The sequence below is a fragment of the Heteronotia binoei genome, chromosome 2 (genome assembly GCF_032191835.1).
Source record: "Heteronotia binoei isolate CCM8104 ecotype False Entrance Well chromosome 2, APGP_CSIRO_Hbin_v1, whole genome shotgun sequence".
Lineage (NCBI taxonomy): Eukaryota > Metazoa > Chordata > Lepidosauria > Squamata > Gekkonidae > Heteronotia > Heteronotia binoei.
In genome coordinates this window covers 196,924,519-196,941,092 of record NC_083224.1, presented here as the reverse complement: position 1 = coordinate 196,941,092, position 16,574 = coordinate 196,924,519, and the positions used below count along the sequence as shown (strand labels likewise).

General features: G+C 52.7%; 1 protein-coding gene across 1 annotated transcript in view; it reads left to right on the top strand.

Annotated features, from left to right (window-relative positions):
* TMEM259 (transmembrane protein 259) overlaps positions 1 to 16,574 on the top strand; it is a 71,419-nt gene extending 54,845 nt beyond the window's left edge. Inside the window, exons 7-11 of the mRNA XM_060232824.1 lie at positions 3,858 to 3,915; positions 5,741 to 5,824; positions 8,518 to 8,650; positions 12,785 to 12,884; positions 15,662 to 16,574. Of these exons, the coding sequence (XP_060088807.1) occupies positions 3,858 to 3,915; positions 5,741 to 5,824; positions 8,518 to 8,650; positions 12,785 to 12,884; positions 15,662 to 16,393 (1,107 nt within the window). The 3' untranslated portion in view covers positions 16,394 to 16,574. The remainder of the gene's footprint in view (positions 1 to 3,857; positions 3,916 to 5,740; positions 5,825 to 8,517; positions 8,651 to 12,784; positions 12,885 to 15,661) is intronic.

Here is a 16,574-nt window from a genome sequence, read left to right as displayed (position 1 = left end):
ATGTCAATCACCCTTTGGGTGAAGAAGGACTTCCTTTTATCCGTTTTAACCTGCCTGCTCAGCAATTTCATCGAATGCCCACGAGATTGTTATGCCATTAAAGGCTACTGGAATTGGAATAAGAGTGTCAGATTAGTATTTGGGCAGCCCAGGTTCGACTCTCCGCTCCTGGTGCGGAAGCTCGCTGAGTGACCTTGGGCCGGTCGCACACACTCTGCCTCGCCGACCTCGCAGGGTTGTTGTGAGGGTAAGATGGAGGAGAGGAGAAGGCTGTCGGCTACTCTGGGTCCCCCTTAGGGAGAAAGGCGGCGTCTAAATAAAGTGAATTGATAAATATGGACAACAGGCTTGGGACCTTCCCCAGCTCAGAGGGCGTCGCCTCCCCCCCCATATGTTCCATGGTGGGGGGGCTGCTCACAGCAGTGACTTGTGGAACAGCACAAAAGGAGGGATCCGTTAGCGGCAGCTGTTTTCTCCACGCTCTAGACCAGGGGTGTTAAACTCCTATGTTAGCAGGGCCGGATCTTGTTGCAATGAAGACTCAGACATGAGTTCTTGTTTTAACAATTTATTGATAACATATGGTTACAAAACTTAATTATACATTTTCTATGCTAACCCATATGATATTTCAACCCCCCCCTCCCTCCAATGTTTGACTTCCCCGAAGTTATAGATTTAAGTTCAATACTAAAGGTACCGCTAACCAATCAAAGTTCAATATTCTTCTTTTTCTCAATGGTACTAAAAAATTGTCCAATGTCTTTTTACATTCCACTCTTCCTCCATATAGCCTTTAAATTTCTTACACTCCTTTTTGAATATTTCTAAATCATAGTCTTTTAAAGTTCTAGTTAATTTATCCATCTCGCTCCACGATAAAACTTTCACAATCCAATCCCATTTTTCTGGTATTTTTCCTTGCTTCCACAGCTGCGCATACAATGTCCTAGCAGCTGAGAGCAAGTACCAGATTAAAGTCCTTACTCGGACATGAGTTCTTGAGGAGGGAATGCGTTCCGCTTGCTCGGGAAGCACTCTTTATTTTATATAGGTTCGCCAGTCATTCAAAACCATTCTAGTCTTAAAATACAAGGACGTCACAGAGAAGTCTGGCCTGGGGGATAACATCTGGCTTCGTTTGCAAGTATTGACAATAGTACGGTTGTTGCTTCCCAGAGTTACCTTGTCCGAGGAAAAGGAAACAGAAGGCATGCCATGACGATAAAAGGTGGTTGTTTTCCCCCCAGAGATTTGCAAGTTTGGCAAATCTCTTGATAGCTGGTCAGTAGGTCAGGACCTGATCTGCCTAGTTTTTGGGATACCAGTAGCCATTATCCTGACATGATATCTACAGCAGGGGTCCTCAAACTACGGCCCGCGGGTCAGATGCGGCCCGCTGAGGACGTTTATGCGGCCCGCCGGGTTATGGCAAAATCAGACCGGAAGTGACGTTCGACCTAAACTCGCGTTAGCAACGCACACTTCCGGCACTGGGCTGAGGCGGCGGAGACAGAGTGTGAGGTGATACCGAGGTGAGGTGAGTTCCCAGGCCGGGGTGTGTGGTGTGGGGAAGGGAGAGAGATGTAGAAGACGGAGAACTGACGGCCCGCGGCCTTGTACAGTAACAGCAGTCCGGCCCTCCAACAGTCTGAGGGACAGTGAACTGGCCCCCTATTTAAAAAGTTTGAGGACCCCTGCTCTACAGGATCTGATGTAAATGAGACCTGGCCGGGCTGGGCCAAGTGGGTCATAATGCGCAAGGTCAGGTAGCAGAAATATAAACTTTCTAAAGGACACAGACAAAACACAATTAAAAACTTAAAATACGCTTAAGATATGAATTGCGCTCTGCTGGTCGAAATGTACTGGTGAGCCCTGGCCCTAAAGTCCTCAACAGGCTTTTCTGTCCTGGCCCCGACCTGGTGGAGCGCTCCGCCGGAAGACACCAGGGCCCTGCGGGATCTTTCACAATTCCGCAGGGCCTGCAAAGCAGAGATGTTCTGCCAGGCTTTTGTTTGAGGACGGTGATGGCTGCTGGGCTGGCACCCCCCTCCCCGCCTCTACTTAAGGGGGGAACTGCTCCCGATGCCTGGAAAGCAGAATTACAGCACACTATAAAGTGCGTATTTTTCGCACCATAAGGCGCTCCGGACGATAGGACGCACCTTCCTCCTGGAGGGTGATCCGCTGCCTCCGCCTCCGATCCCGGCGCTTCCTCCGTGCCTGCCTGCCTGGCTCCAGCTCTGACGCTTACAGCAAGCGCCAGGATCGCTCCCTCTGCCCTCCGATCCTGGCGCTTTCTGTAAGTGTCAGAGCTGGAGCCCGGCAGGCAGGCACGGAGGAAGCACCCGCCCCCTCCACAAACCCAGCGCTTCGTGAGCGCCGGCTGTGGAGGGGGGCAGCGTGCTTCCTCCGTGCCTGTCTGCCTGGCTCCAGCTCTGATGCTTACAGCAAGCGCCGGGATCGGAGGGCAGAGGGAGCGATCCTGGCGCTTGCTGTAAGCGTCAGAGCTGGAGCCAGGCAGGCAGGCACGGGAGAAGCGCCGGGATCAGAGGCGGAGGCAGCAGATCGCCCCCCCCCCCAAGAAGGTAGGTACCGGTACCTTCGCTCCATGAGACGCACACACTTTCCCCCCCACTTTTTTGGGGGTGGAAGTGCGTCTTATGGTGCAAAAAGTACGGTAGGTTTATTGGGTTGCAACTGTTTTAAATTATTGGTTTTATTGATTTTATGTGTACCTTTTGTTGTACAAAAAACCCCCGTGGCGCAGAGTGTTAAAGCTGCAGTGCTGCAGTCTAAGCTCTGCTCACGAACTGAGTTCGATCCCTGGCGGAAGCTGGGTTTTCAGGTCGCCGGCTCCAGGTTGACTCAGCCTTCCATCCTTCCGAGGTCAGTCAAAGGAGTCCCCAGCTTGCTGGGGGGGAAGTGTAGAGGACTGGGGAAGGCAATGGCACACCACCCCGTAAAAAGTCTGCCGTGAAAACGTCACCCCAGAGTTGGAAACGACTGGTGCTTGCACAGGGGACCTTTCCTTCCCTATGTTGTACATTGCCCAGAGCCTGGCATTGCCTGGGATGAGGCGATTCATAAATTTAATAATAATAATAATAATAATAATTAATAATAGATTAGGACTCTTGCAATATTTTGTTTATTTAACAGTTTCTGATAACTGACACGTCTTGCTCTGAATCATTGCATCAAAATCTGGAGACAAAGTCTGTGCTGTAGCAATCTTGAGTAGGCTGCTCAGGTGTTATTCAGATGCGTTGTCTGTAAGTTGCAGACCTGCTTTTGATTTATTGGCATTCATTGCAGAAATCTCACAGTCAGTGCTTTGAGCCTAAGACCCAGAGGAAAACATGAAACGGCTGGGCACTGCGAGCTTTTGTGCATAAGTTGCTTCCTGTGCTGGTCAGCCAATGGAGAAAACAGAGGCTTTGCTCTGTAGCTCTGCTGTGTGATTGAGAGAGCCTGGAAAAACAAGCTCTGCCTTCCCCCCCCCTTCCTCCCCAAGGGAGGAGCCTCAGTCAATGGAGGAAATAGAGGTTTTGCTCTGTAGCTCCTGTGCGATTGAGCAAGCCTGGCAAAGCGAGCGATGAAGCAGAAGGAAGCAAGAGAGAGAGAAGGAAGCAGATGACAGAGAGATGCTTGTGGGCCTGATAGGAGCCTTCAGGGGGCCTGATCCGGCCCTCAGGCCGCTATTTTGACACCTCTGCTCTTGAACAAAACAAAAAAAGTGCCTGTATTTTTCTTAAAAAAAAGAATATATCTCTACAAGGGTTGGGAAGCTTTCTGCCTTCGTGCAGAGGGGGTCCAACTTTCTCACGCTGGCCCACTCCCTTCCTTTCCAGACCCTGTCCGTCTCCATGCTCTTGCGATACTCACATCACCAGATCTTCGTCTTCATCGGTAAGCATTGCAGGTCATGCCCGGAGAAAGTCGGCATCCTTCAGAGGAGTGGGAAGGAGGTTGCGGTCAGACAGAGCCGGTTGCGGTCAGAGAGCTCGTTCACCAGCTTCTTGGACCAGTTGCCTACAGAGGCTTAAAAAAATAGAAAATCCCTCTTCCCATCCCTGGGGGAGGAACACAGCTCTGATCTGCAGCCCGGCACTGACAGGGCCAAGGGGCGCAGCTTGGTGTCGTGGTGAAGTGTGCAGACTCTTATCTGGGAGAACCGGGTTTGATTCCCCCACTCCTCCACTTGCCTCGGGTCAGCCATAACTTTTGTAGGAGTTGTCCTTGAAAGGGCAGCTGTTGTAAGAGCTCTCTCAGCCCCACTTGCCTCACTGGATGTCTGTTGTGGGGGTGGGGGAGGTAAAGGAGATTGTGACCGCTCTGAGATTCAGAGTATAGGGTGGGATATAAATCTAATATCTTCTTTCTCCTGCTTCTTCTTTCTTCTTCTTCTGCTTCTCCTTCTTTCATCTTCTTTCTTCTTCCTTCTCCTCCTCTTCCTTCTCCTTCCTCTTCTCCTCCTTCTCATTTTCCTCCTTCTTTCTTCTCCTTTCTCTTCTCCTCTTTCTCCTCTTTCTCCTCCTCCTCCTTCCTCTTCTCCTCCTCGTTCTCCTTCTCCTCCTTCTCCTTCCACTTCTTCTTGTTCTCCTCATTCTCCTCATTCTCCTCCTCCTCCTTCTCCTTCCTCTTCTCCTCATTCTCCTTTTTCTTCTTTCTTCTTCTCCTCCTTCCTCTTCTCCTCGTTCTCCTTTCTTCTTCTCCTCCTCCTTCTCCTTCCTCTTCTCCTCCTCGTTCTCCTTCTCCTCCTTCTCCTTCCTCTTCTCCTTCTTGTTCTCCTCCTCCTTCCTCTTCTCCTCCTCCTCCTCCTTCTCCTTTCTCTTCTCCTCCTCATTCTCCTCCTCCTTTTTCTTCTTTTTTCTTCTCCTCCTTCTCCTTCCTCTTCTCCTCCATCTCGTTCTCCTTCTCCTCCTTTTTCTTCTTCTTCTCCTCCTTCTCCTTCCTCTTCTCCTCCTCCTTTTTCTTCTTTCTTCTTCTCCTTCTCCTTCCCCTCCTCCTTCTCCTTCCTCTTCTCCTTTTTCTTCTTTCTTCCCCTCCTCCTTCTCCTCCTTTTTCTTCTTTCTTCCCCTCCTCCTCCTTCCTCTTCTCTGCCTTCTTGTTCTCGTTCTCCTCCTTTCTTCTTCTCCTCCTCCTTCTCCTTCCTCTTCTCCTCCTTCTCATTCTCCTCCTCCTCCTTCGCCTCCTTTTTCTTCTTTCTTCTTCTCCTCCTTCTCTTTCCTCTTCTTCTTCTCCTTTTTCTTCTCCTTCCTCTTCTCCTCGTTCTCGTTCTCCTTTCTTTTTCTCCTCCTTCTCTTTTTCTCCTCTTTCTCGTTCACCTTCTCCTCCTTCTTCTTTCTTCTCCTCCTTCCTCTTCTCCTCCTCGTTCTCCTCCTTTTTCTTCTTTCTCCTCCTCCTTTTCCTTCCACTTCTCCTCTTTCTTGTTCTCCTCCTTTCTCCTTATCCTCCTTCTCTTTCCTCTTCTCCTCCTTCTCGTCCTCCATCTCCTCATATTTTGGGGCCTCTTTTCCCACTTCTGGTTGGACGACAGCTGGAGGAAGTGGGTCTCTAGCTCCCTCTGTGGCAGGGAGAGAAAGAGCTATCATTTTTGGGGGGAGGGGGGGAGCAAGAGAGGAGGGCAGCCATGCGTTGGGGATAGGGGAAGGGAGCCACAGTTAGAGGTAGGGGAGGCTGTGGCCAGCCCTGCCCCCCCCTTACTCCCTGCTGCTTCTCTCCTGTTTTCCAGTGGACCTCCTGCAGATGCTGGAGATGAACATGACCATCGCCTTCCCCGCAGCTCCTCTGCTCACTGTCATCTTGGCCCTCGTAGGTAAGGAGGCAGCCGCAGGGCCTGTAAACCTCCCAAGGAGACATGAGCACCTTAGCAGCGTGTCGGCCATACAACCCAAGAGCACCTCTTTAGGTCCCCCCCAAAGCTGTTCTCACACTCGAAGCTGGTTTCTTTCCCCATCCTTTTTTTTAATTAAAAATGTTTATTAAAATACTAATTTGCCCTTACAGACAAAGTAAAAACCATGTCAAGACACTTGACATGATTAACCATACATATAAAATATTCTCCATATACTGAGTAATCCAATACAATCATAAAATAAATGTCAACAGATTTTGAAGCCCAAACTAGACAAGTGCTGTCAACTTACAATTGAGATTATCAGGGCTTTTTTTTTTGTAGAACATAAGAGAATCCATGTTGATTCAGGCCAGTGGCCCATCCAGTCCAACACTCTGTGTCACACAGTGGCCAAAAACCCCAGGTGCCATCAGGAGGACCATCAGAGGGGCCAGGACACTAGAAGCCCTCCCACTGTGCCCCCCCAAGCACCAAGCAGAACATCACTGCCCCAGACATAAGAACATAAGAGAAGCCATGTTGGATCAAGCCAATGGCCCATCCAGTCAAACACTATGTGTCACACAGTGGCCAAAAAACCAAGTGGCATCAGAAGGTCCACCAGTGGGGTCAGGATACTAGAAGCTCTTCCACTGTGCCCCCTCTCAAGCACCAATAATACAGAGCATCACTGCCCCAGATAGAAGAACATATACCATGTTGGATCAGACCAATGGCCCATCCAGTCCAACACTCTGTCACACAGTGGCCAAATAACCCAGGTGCCATCAGGAGGTCCATCAGAGGGGCCAGGACACTAGAAGCCCTCCCACTGTGCCTCCCCCAAGCACCAAGCATACAGAGCATCACTGCCCCAGGCATAACATAAGAGAAGCCATGTTGGATCAAGCCAGTGGCCCATCCAGTCCAACACTCTGTGTCACACAGTGGTCAAAGAACCAGGTGCCATCAGGAGGTCCATCAGAGGGGCCAGGACACTAGAAGTCCTCCCACTGTGCCCCCCCCCCCACAAGCACCAAGAATACAGAGCATCACTGCCCCAGACATAAGAACATAAGAGAAGCCGTGTTGGATCAGGCCAATGGCCCATCCAGTCCAACGCTCTGTGTCACGCAGTGGCCAAAAGAGCCCCAGGTGCCATCAGAAGGTCCACCAGTGGGGCCAGGACACTAGAAGCCCCCCCACTGTTCCCCGCAAGCACCAAGAATACAGAGCATCACTGCCCCAGACAGAGAGTTCCCTCTAAACCTTGTGGCTCATAGCAGTTGATGGACCTCCGCTCCAGATGTTTATCCAGTCCCCTCCTGCGGCAGTGAATGCTCCTGTCATGCAAGAGCTCCCTTGGCCGGCACTTCATGTTCAGCACTTTGGCACAGGGGGGGAATCCCTTAAACCAGGGGTGGCCAAACTTGCTTAATGTAAGAGCCACATTAAAAAAAAGTCAGATGTTTGAAAGCCGGAAGAGATGAGCATCAGATGTGGGAGGGAGGGGAGGAAGGAGGGAGGGCGAGGTGGAAAGAAAGCAACTTTAACTTTAAATGTGTTCTCCATGGCTTGGTTTGGGAAAGTGATTTAAAGAGACAAATGCCTTCTCCAAGCTGGTGGGGACGGGAGCCGCACAATACGTGTGAAAGAACCACGTGTGGCTCTCGTGCCACAGTTTGGCCACCCCTGCCTTAAACTCTGTAAACCCAGACATAACAAATGCACAGTTCTGCCCATTACTTACTTTGGGTTATTTTTTTTTAAAACTAATTTTGTAAAATCCCTGTTCACTCAAGATGAGTTGAAGCCCACCCAGCCTTTGGAAATGTTATTTAGTTTCCCCTCTGGCTTACAAATCAGGAGCTCCGTGGCGCAGGGTGTTAAAGCTGCAGTATTGCAGCCCAAGCTCTGCTCGTGACCTGAGTTTGATCCCGGCGGAAGCTGGGTTCAGGTTGCCAGCTCAAGGTTGACTCAGCCTTCCATCCCTCTGAGGTCTGTAATGTACCCATTGCACAGCTACTTCCGGTCATGGGGCGTTGTGAGTACGTGCGTACATATATGCACACATGAAGCTGCCTTATACTGAATCAGACCCTGGGGCCGTCGAAATCAGTATTGTCTACTCAGACTGGCAGCGGCTCTCCAGGGTCTCAAGCTGAGGTTTTTCACACCTATTTTGCCTGGACCCTTTTTAGTTGGAGATGCCGGGGATTGAACCTGGGACCTTCTGCTTCCCAAGCAGATGCTCTACCACTGAGCCAGTGTCCCTCCCCAAAGGAAAGGTCCCCTGTGCAAGCACCAGTCGTTTTCGACTCTGGGGTGACGTTGCTTTCACAACGTTTTCACGGCAGACTTTTTCCCGGGTGGTTTGCCTTTGCCTTCCCCAGTCTTCTAAACTTTCCCCCCAGCAAGCTGGGGACTCATTTGACCGACCTCAGAAGGATGAAAGGCTGAGTCAACCTCGAGCCGGCTACCTGAATCCAGCTTCCACTTAGGACTGCAGTGCTGCAGCTTTAACACTCTGCACCACGGGGCTCATAACACTCTACGCCACGGGGCTCATGGGGTGTAGCAGCCCACTGGGCCAAAGTGACCGACTGCTTCCCCACCCCTGTGCCCTGAGGTTTAGGTTGGGATCCTTCCCGCCTCTTGTCTCCCGGCAGGCATGGAAGCCATCATGTCGGAGTTCTTCAACGACACCAGCACGGCCTTCTACATCATCCTGATTGTGTGGCTGGCCGACCAGTACGACGCCATCTGCTGCCACACCAACACCAGCAAGAGGCACTGGCTGAGGTACTGATCTGGCGCGGGCGGCCGCATTGGGGCTGTCGGGCCTCTTTGGGGGCTGCAGGATGGGGCTGAACCAGTGTTCCCTGTTAAGCTGAGTTAGCGTGAGCTAGCTCACAGAATTTTAGCCTCCAGCTCACACATTTTTGTCTCAGCTCAGGAAGGGTGGCCCCAGAGCACGCTAATTTGTGCAGTAGCCAGTGTTCTGTCTTAAGCTGAGTTAGCGTGAGCTAGCTCACAGTTTTTTTAATAATAATAACATTTTATTTATATCCCGCCCTCCCCGCCGAAGCAGGCTCAGGGCGGCTGACAACATATCAATCCATACAATAGGTTATACATAGATTTAAAATCAACAATCACGTAAAACATTCCAATTTAAAATTATTTAAAATTAACATTTCTGGTGCTGTTCTGTTAAATGTAGGTATGATGGCGGAAATCACTTAAGGCGAATCCATCAGTATTTAATCAGGTAAAGGCCATCCTAAAGAGGATGGTCTTGCAGGCCCTGCGGAACTGTTCAAGGCTCCGCAGGGCCCGCACTTCTTCCGGGAGCTGGTTCCATAGGTGTGGAGCTATTCTTTAATTTTGCCTTCTTCGGCCCGGGGATAGTCAGTTGGTTCTTTCCCGCTGACCTCAGTGCTCTTTGGGGTTCATATGGGGAGAGACGGTCCCTCAGGTAGGCAGGTCCTTGACCATATAGGGCTTTAAAGGTGATAACCAACACTTTGTACCAAACCCGGTACTCAACTGGCAGCCAGTGCAGTCTGCGCAGGCCTGGCTGTATGCTCTCCCACTTCGGGAATCCTAGTAACAGCCTAGCCGCCGCGTTCTGCACCAGCTGCAGCTTCTGGGTTCGGCACAGAGGCAGCCCCATGTAGAGGGCATTACAGTAATCCAGTCTTGAGGTGACCGTTGCATGGATCACTGTTGCTAGGTCCCGACGCTCTAGGAAGGGAGCCAACTGCCTTGCCCGCTTCAGATGAAAAAATGCCGACTTGGCAGTGGCTGCTATCTGGGCCTCCATTGATAACGAAGGCTCCAGTAGAACTCTCAAGCTCCTGACTCGGTGCGCCGCTTTCAGCATCAAAAACGGGGAGAGGAATTTCTCCTCCCAGAGCGCCACGACCCATGCAAAGGACCTCTGTCTTCGTCGGGTTCAGCTTCAACCCACTCAGCCTAAGCCAGGTTGCCACAGCCTGCAGTGCCAGGTCCAGATTCCCTGGGACGCAGTCAGGCCGGCCATCCATTAGCAGATAGCCTTCAGCTCACACATATTTGTCAGCTCAGGAAGGGTGGCCCCAGAGCACACCAATTTATGCAGTAGCCAGTGTTCCCTGTTAAGCTGGGTTAATGTGAGCTAGCTCACAGATTTTTAGCCTCCAGCGCACACATATTTGTCAGCTCAGGAAAGAGGGCCCCAGAGCGCACCAATTTGTGCAGTAGCCAGTGTTTCCTCTCAGCTGAGTTAGCGTGAGCTAGCTCACAGTTTTTTAGCCTCCAGCTCACACGTTTTTGTCAGACGCCTGTTCTAGATATCAAGACGTTCCATCCGCCTTTCTTCAGTTTGGAGGCTTATTTCTCGCTGGAAGCCAATCTTTACAATACGTTCAGGAGACCAGCAAGGTTCAGAAGCTGGAAATCTAACAGACGTCTAGAACAGACATGTTTGGAAGGGCTTCCTTTAGTTCTATGATCTAAATACTGCAATTTTTATTAGGGTTTGTAGAATCTTTCGGGCTCAAGTGTCGTGTTCTACTGGAGAAAGCTGCTCTCAATGCACAGCAGCCAAGAAAGTCAGAGCGCCTGCTCCGGCTGCAACGCCACTGAGGATGTTCTCCGCAGCTGAGATCGAAACGTCTGGAAGGAAAACTTTCTCCAGTAGAACACGGCACTTGAGCCCGAAAGATTCTGCAAACCCTAATGATGTCACCAGCTGTGAAAACCTGCAATCTTTGATAAATACTGCAATACCGTTACTCCTTTGTGATTGGAAAGGCTGTTTTTCAACTGTCTTCTGTGAATAGCTTTTTGCTACATGCTCTTGTCTATTTGAAGTTCTGTGTGTAAGCTTGGTCAGAACACCACTGGCCTCTACATCAGGGGTGGCCAACGGTAGCTCTCCAGGTGTTTTTTTTTGCCTACAACTCCCATCAGCCCCAGCCAGCATGACCATTTATGGCATCTCTTAGCGGGTTTTTATTAACACACTGGGGTGGGGGGCAGCTCCATGGACTGCGGGTCTACCAGCTTCAGGCCCAGAACAGAAGACCTGCTCAGCACAGCAGCTGAATGCCCTTCCTCCAGACCCTCTTGTGAGAACAGTCTGGGGAGTTGCCTTTAACTATCCGTGCCAAGCTACATCCTTGGGGGAGGGGAAGAGCTATTTTTAGAGTTTCTGTATGTATGTGTGCACCTGGAAGCCATGGCAGCCTCTGGTGACTGACCCCTACTGGGGTCCCGGAGGTTATTCAGGGAGGTGGCTGAATAAAGCCTGCCCCCACCTCCCGACTGCTGGTATTCCAAGGTGGTCTCCCATCCAAGTCCTGACCACAGTGGGCCCCGCTTAGCTTCCGAGATCTGATGAGAAAGGGCTTGCCTGGCCTATCTGGGTCAGGGCAGTATTTTTATGTTTGTGTGCGTGCATGTGAGTGTGTGTGTGTGTGTGCATACCTGGAAGTCACAGTGACCTCTAGTGACCGACCCCTACTGCGGCCCTGGAGGAGATTCAGGGAGGCGGCTCAATAAAGCCCACCCCTGCCTCCAGCTCTGGTATTCCAAGGAGGTGTCCCTTCCAAGTACCGGCCAGAGTTGACCCTGCTTTGCTTTCTGAGATCTGACAAGATTGGGCTTGCCTGGGCTAATCTAGGCCAGGCGCTCTCCCGATCTCGAGGCAGTTTCTGACTTAGTTCAACATTTCTCCAGGTGCCCACCAAGCGCTTTTAGAAATTGGGTAGGGGTTTGGCCCAGCAGGTCTTCTGATTGGCTGCTCACACTGGCCCGTAGCTACGGGGGGGGGCACTCTATTAACACCCCCCCCTTCCCTATGTAGGGCCCTTCCATTGGAGGGCCTCCAGGACCGGCGAGGGGGAGAGCGGCAGAGAGAGAGAGACCGGCAACGCGAAAGACGGGGACAGAGTAAGAAAGCACAGAGAGAGAGAGCGAGTGGTAGTGCAAAAGACAAAGACCTATTTTGCACTCACCTTACGCCGCTCTCACGTTCGTCTTCTCAGTGTGGCTTCCTTCCGATCTCCCACTATCTGCGCCGGGGCCGCAGCAAGGATCGGCGTTTTCATGCAGCAAACGGAAACCGCTAAAAACCAGTTTCTGTTTGCTGCGCGAAAACGCCGACGCTTGCTGCAGCCCCGGCGAAGATAGTGGGAAATGGGAAGGAAGCCGCGCTGAGTAGACGAACGTGAGAGCGGCGTAAGGTGAGTGCAAAATTGGTCTTAGTCTTTTGCACTACCACTCGCTCTCTCTCTGTGCTTTCTTACTCTGTCCCCGTCTTTCGCGTTGCCGGTCTCTCTCTCTCTGCCGCTCTCCCCCTAGCCGCCGCGTTCTACACCAGCTGCAGCTTCTGGGTTCGGCACAGAGGCAGCCCCATGTAGAGGGCATTACAGTAATCCAGTCTTGAGGTGACCGTTGCATGGATCACTGTTGCTAGGTCCCGACGCTCTAGGAGAGAATGGAAGGGAGGGAGAGAATGGAAGTGTAAAAAAGAGGGGGACATTGAGACCGCGGCAGAGAGACAGAGTGCGAGAGCGACCCCCGCGGCCCCCCTTCACCAAATTTTTCAGCTCCCGGGCCCCTCCACCCCACATTTCCTGGCTACAGGCCTGTGGTCACATCAAAACCCATCACGTTAGCAGAGCTTTGGCCTGAAACACTGGAAGAGTCCCCATTCGACCTAACCCCCCTCCCTGACGTCGTGTGGGTGGCTGCCGTTCTCGGAAACCACCGTTTTGTAACCGCGCCTGCCCCGTGGCAGAATTCCAGCGGTGCTTCGGCAGAACAGCCGGCCTCTTGCCCGCGAGTGAGCGACGCTTTTCCGAAATCAGAAGAGGCGGGTGGAAAATCCGTGGCATGCCATTTGTTTTGTGTCAGCGTGACCTTTTGTTGCAATTCTTCGCCATCCAGGTTTTTCTACCTGTACCATTTCGCTTTCTACGCCTATCATTACCGATTCAACGGACAGTACAGCAGCCTGGCTCTGGTGACCTCGTGGCTGTTCATCCAGGTAAGGACGCCGGGTTCTCTTCGGTTGCCCAGAGAAGGACCCCCCCCCTCCAAGAAAGGGGAATAGCCAGAGCTGTCTCCGAATGTAGAGAACGTGCAAAACGTCTCCGATAATGTTGGGCATTTGGGGGGGTGGGGGAGGTGTAACTTAAATCCAGTGGGAAAGAGGAGGGAGGATAAACCGACACTCTGGTGGCAACTGGAACAGTGTTATTTTATTGTACCCAATTGGATCTCCAGTGGCCCTAAGAACATAAGAAAAGGCATGTTGGATCAGGCCAGTGGCCCACCTTATAGCCGGCTTCAACAGGGGGTTGGATAAACATCTGGAGCAAAGGTCCATCAGTGGCTGTTAGCCACAGCATATTGTTGGAACTCTCTGTCTGGAGCAATGATGCTCTGTATTCTGGGTGCTTGGGGGGGCTTCTAGTGTCCTGGCCCCACTGACGGACCTCCTGATGGCACCTGGGGTTTTTTTGGCCACTGCATGACACAAAGTGTTGGACTGGATGGGCCATTGGCCTGATCCAACATGGCTTCTCTTTGGTTCTTATGTCTAGGGCAGCGATGCTCTGTACTTTTGGTTCTTGGGGTGGGGTGGGGGGAACAGCGGGAGGGCTTCTAGCGTCCTGGCCTCCACTGGTGGACCTCCTGATGGAACTTGGGTTTTTTGGCCACTGTGTGACACAAAGTGTTGGACTGGATGGGCCATTGGCCTGATCCAACATGGCTTCTCTTTGGTTCTTATGTCTAGGGCAGCGATGCTCTGTACTTTTGGTGCTTGGGGTGGGGGGGGAACAGCGGGAGGGCTTCTAGCATCCCGGCCTCCACTGGTGGACCTCCTGATGGCACTTGGGTTTTTTGGCCACTGTATGCCACAAAGTGTTGGACTGGATGGGCCATTGGCCTGATCCAACATGCCTTCTCTTGGGTTCTTATGTTCTCTTATCCAGTCCAACACTCCGTGCCACCCATTGGCCAAGAAACCAGGTGCCGTCAGGAGGTCCATCAGTGGGGTCACGACACTAGAAACACACCCATTATTGCCCCCCCCCCAAGCACCAGATCAGAAGCCAAGCTAAAAACACTTGATGGGTGCCAAGGAAGGGTGGGTTGGGCTGAACAGAGATTTCCGGAGATGGACATTCAGTGCTCACTGTGCTCCCACGACCAGCAGAAGCAAATATTTATCATGGTCCACAATCTGTTTGTCAGTGCCATGAGGAAACATTTGGAGGGGGGGGGGGCAGATGAGGATTCGACTCGCATCCTGTGTCTCACGGAGGGCTGGGCCGTCAGACCCCCCCTTGTTTCTTTTTGCTGAGCTGCTCAGATGTGGGAAGAAGAACCTGGCAAGCGGAGGGAGCTGGGCTGAAGGAGGGAGTAAGAGGTTTCCCACAGAGAGAGGACTAAAGCAGAGGCGTCAAACTCATCCGTTATGAGGGCCGAATCAAACATAAATGTAATGTCAAGTAGCAGAGATATAAGCTTTATAAAGGACACAGTCGAACACAAAGATTTAGCACTTGTTGGTCTAAAAGGTGCTTTAAGAACATAAGAGAAGCCATGTTGGATCAGGCCAATGGCCCCTCCAGTCCAACACTCTGTGTCACATAAGAACATAAGAGAAGCCCTGTTGGATCAGGCCAGTGGCCCCTCCAGTCCAACACTCTGTGTCACATAAGAACATAAGAGAAGCCATGTTGGATCAGGCCAATGGCCCATCCAGTCCAACACTCTGTGTCACATAAGAACATAAGAGAAGCCCTGTTGGATCAGGCCAATGGCCCATCTAGTCCAACACTCTGTGTCACATAAGAGAAGCCTTGTTGGACCAGGCCAATGGCCCATCCAGTCCAACACTCTGTGTCACATAAGAACATAACAGAAGCCCTGTTGGATCAGGCCAGTGGCCCCTCCAGTCCAACACTCTGTGTCACCTAAGAACAGAAGAGAAGCCATGCTGGATCAGGCCAGTGGCCCCTCCAGTCCAACACTCTGTGTCACACAGGGGCCAAAAAACCCAGGTGCCATCAGGAGGTCCACCAGTGATGCTAGAAGCCCTCCCACTGTGCCCCCCACAAGCACCAAGAATACAGAGTATCACGGCCCCAGACAGAGTTCCAACAATACGCTGTGGCTAATAGCCACTGATGGATCTCTGCTCCATATGCTTCTCCAATCCTCTCTTGAAGCTGTCTATGCTTGCAACCGCCACCACCTCCTGTGGCAGTGAATTCCATGTGTTAATCACCCTTTGGGTGAAGAAGGACTTCCTTTTATCCGAGGAGCCTCGGCCAATAGAAGAGAGGCTTGGCTCAGTAGCTCTGCTGTGCAATTGAGAGAGCCTGGCACAGCAAGCTTTTCCTCTCCTCTTCCTCCCCAAAGGAGAGGAGCCTCAGCCAATGGGGAGAACAGAGGCTTTGCTCTGTAGCTCCTGTGCGATTGAGCAAGCCTTGCAAAGCAGGCTGTGATGCAGAAGGAAGCGAGAGAGAGGGAGAAGGAAGCAGATGAAAGCCAGTTGCTCGGGGACCTGATTTGGCCCCGGCCCACATGTTTAACACCCCTGGGCTAGAGAAATGACATGGAGAGTGGGAAGGGCGGGCAGAAGTGCTTGTGGTGAGGTTCACGTGCAGGGCTCCGAATGGTCGAGCTGGCTGGGAAATCCGGATCGGGAGACAGTGCAGAATAAAGCAGCTCTAGCTGACGTCACTGGAGGTGAGCCCTGATGGTCGATAGCCGGCCCAGTAACCTCCCCCTCCTCCCTTCCCCTCCCAGCATTCCATGATCTACTTTTTCCACCACTACGAACTGCCGGCCATCTTGCAGCAGATCCGGATCCAAGAGATGCTGCTCCAGAACCAACAAGTGGGCGCCCAGACCACCCTCCAGGACAACCTCAACAACAACACCACTGTCGCCCCCTCTGAGCTCGGGAGCAGGCCGCCCCTGCCGCCCGCCGGAGAGGGGGGCGACCCCCTGGCTCCCGGGGAGGGCCACACCGCGGCTGTCGCCTCTCTGGGTGCCAACGCGAACTGGGTGGCCGAGACGGCTGCCGTCATCACCGAAGCCGCCTTCCTCTCCAACCTGAGCGCCTCCCTCTTGGACGGGAGCACCGTGCCGAGCGCCAGGGCTGGCGGAACTTCACAGGACGCGGCGGCAGCCCCCTCGAACCTGGCGGCCCAGATCCCGGCTGGCGGGAATCACGCGGAGGGTCCAGCCGGGGCTGCCGCCCCAGAGGCCGCTTCGCCAGTTGTGGCGCCCTCGATAGCTGAGACTCCTTCCGCAGAGCTGGCGCCCGCCGGGACTCCTCTTCCTTCGGTTCACGAGGCTGCCCCCGAGGGCTGGGGTGACCACGCCAAGCCGTGGGGCACGGACTGCGCGGCCAGCCACGGCTTGGCCAGCTCTGCTTTCCCGAGGCCGAAGGAAGGCCCCGGGGAGGCGGACTCGTGGCCAGTGCTCCCGGACAATTTGCCGTCCTCGGGACTAGAATCCAGCCACTGCTCTTGAGCCGCTGCCGCTTCCGGCCACCGGACGTTTCCCCTGTCCTTGTCGCTCACCCCCTTGGCCCGCGTCTGCTTGCACCCACGATCCTTCTGGACGGGGAGAGGCCTGCGTGCAAGAGACCGCTGGGGGGGGGTATAAGCTGCCCCTGGAGAAAAATATGAATAAAAATGGGGGAGAGGAGGCA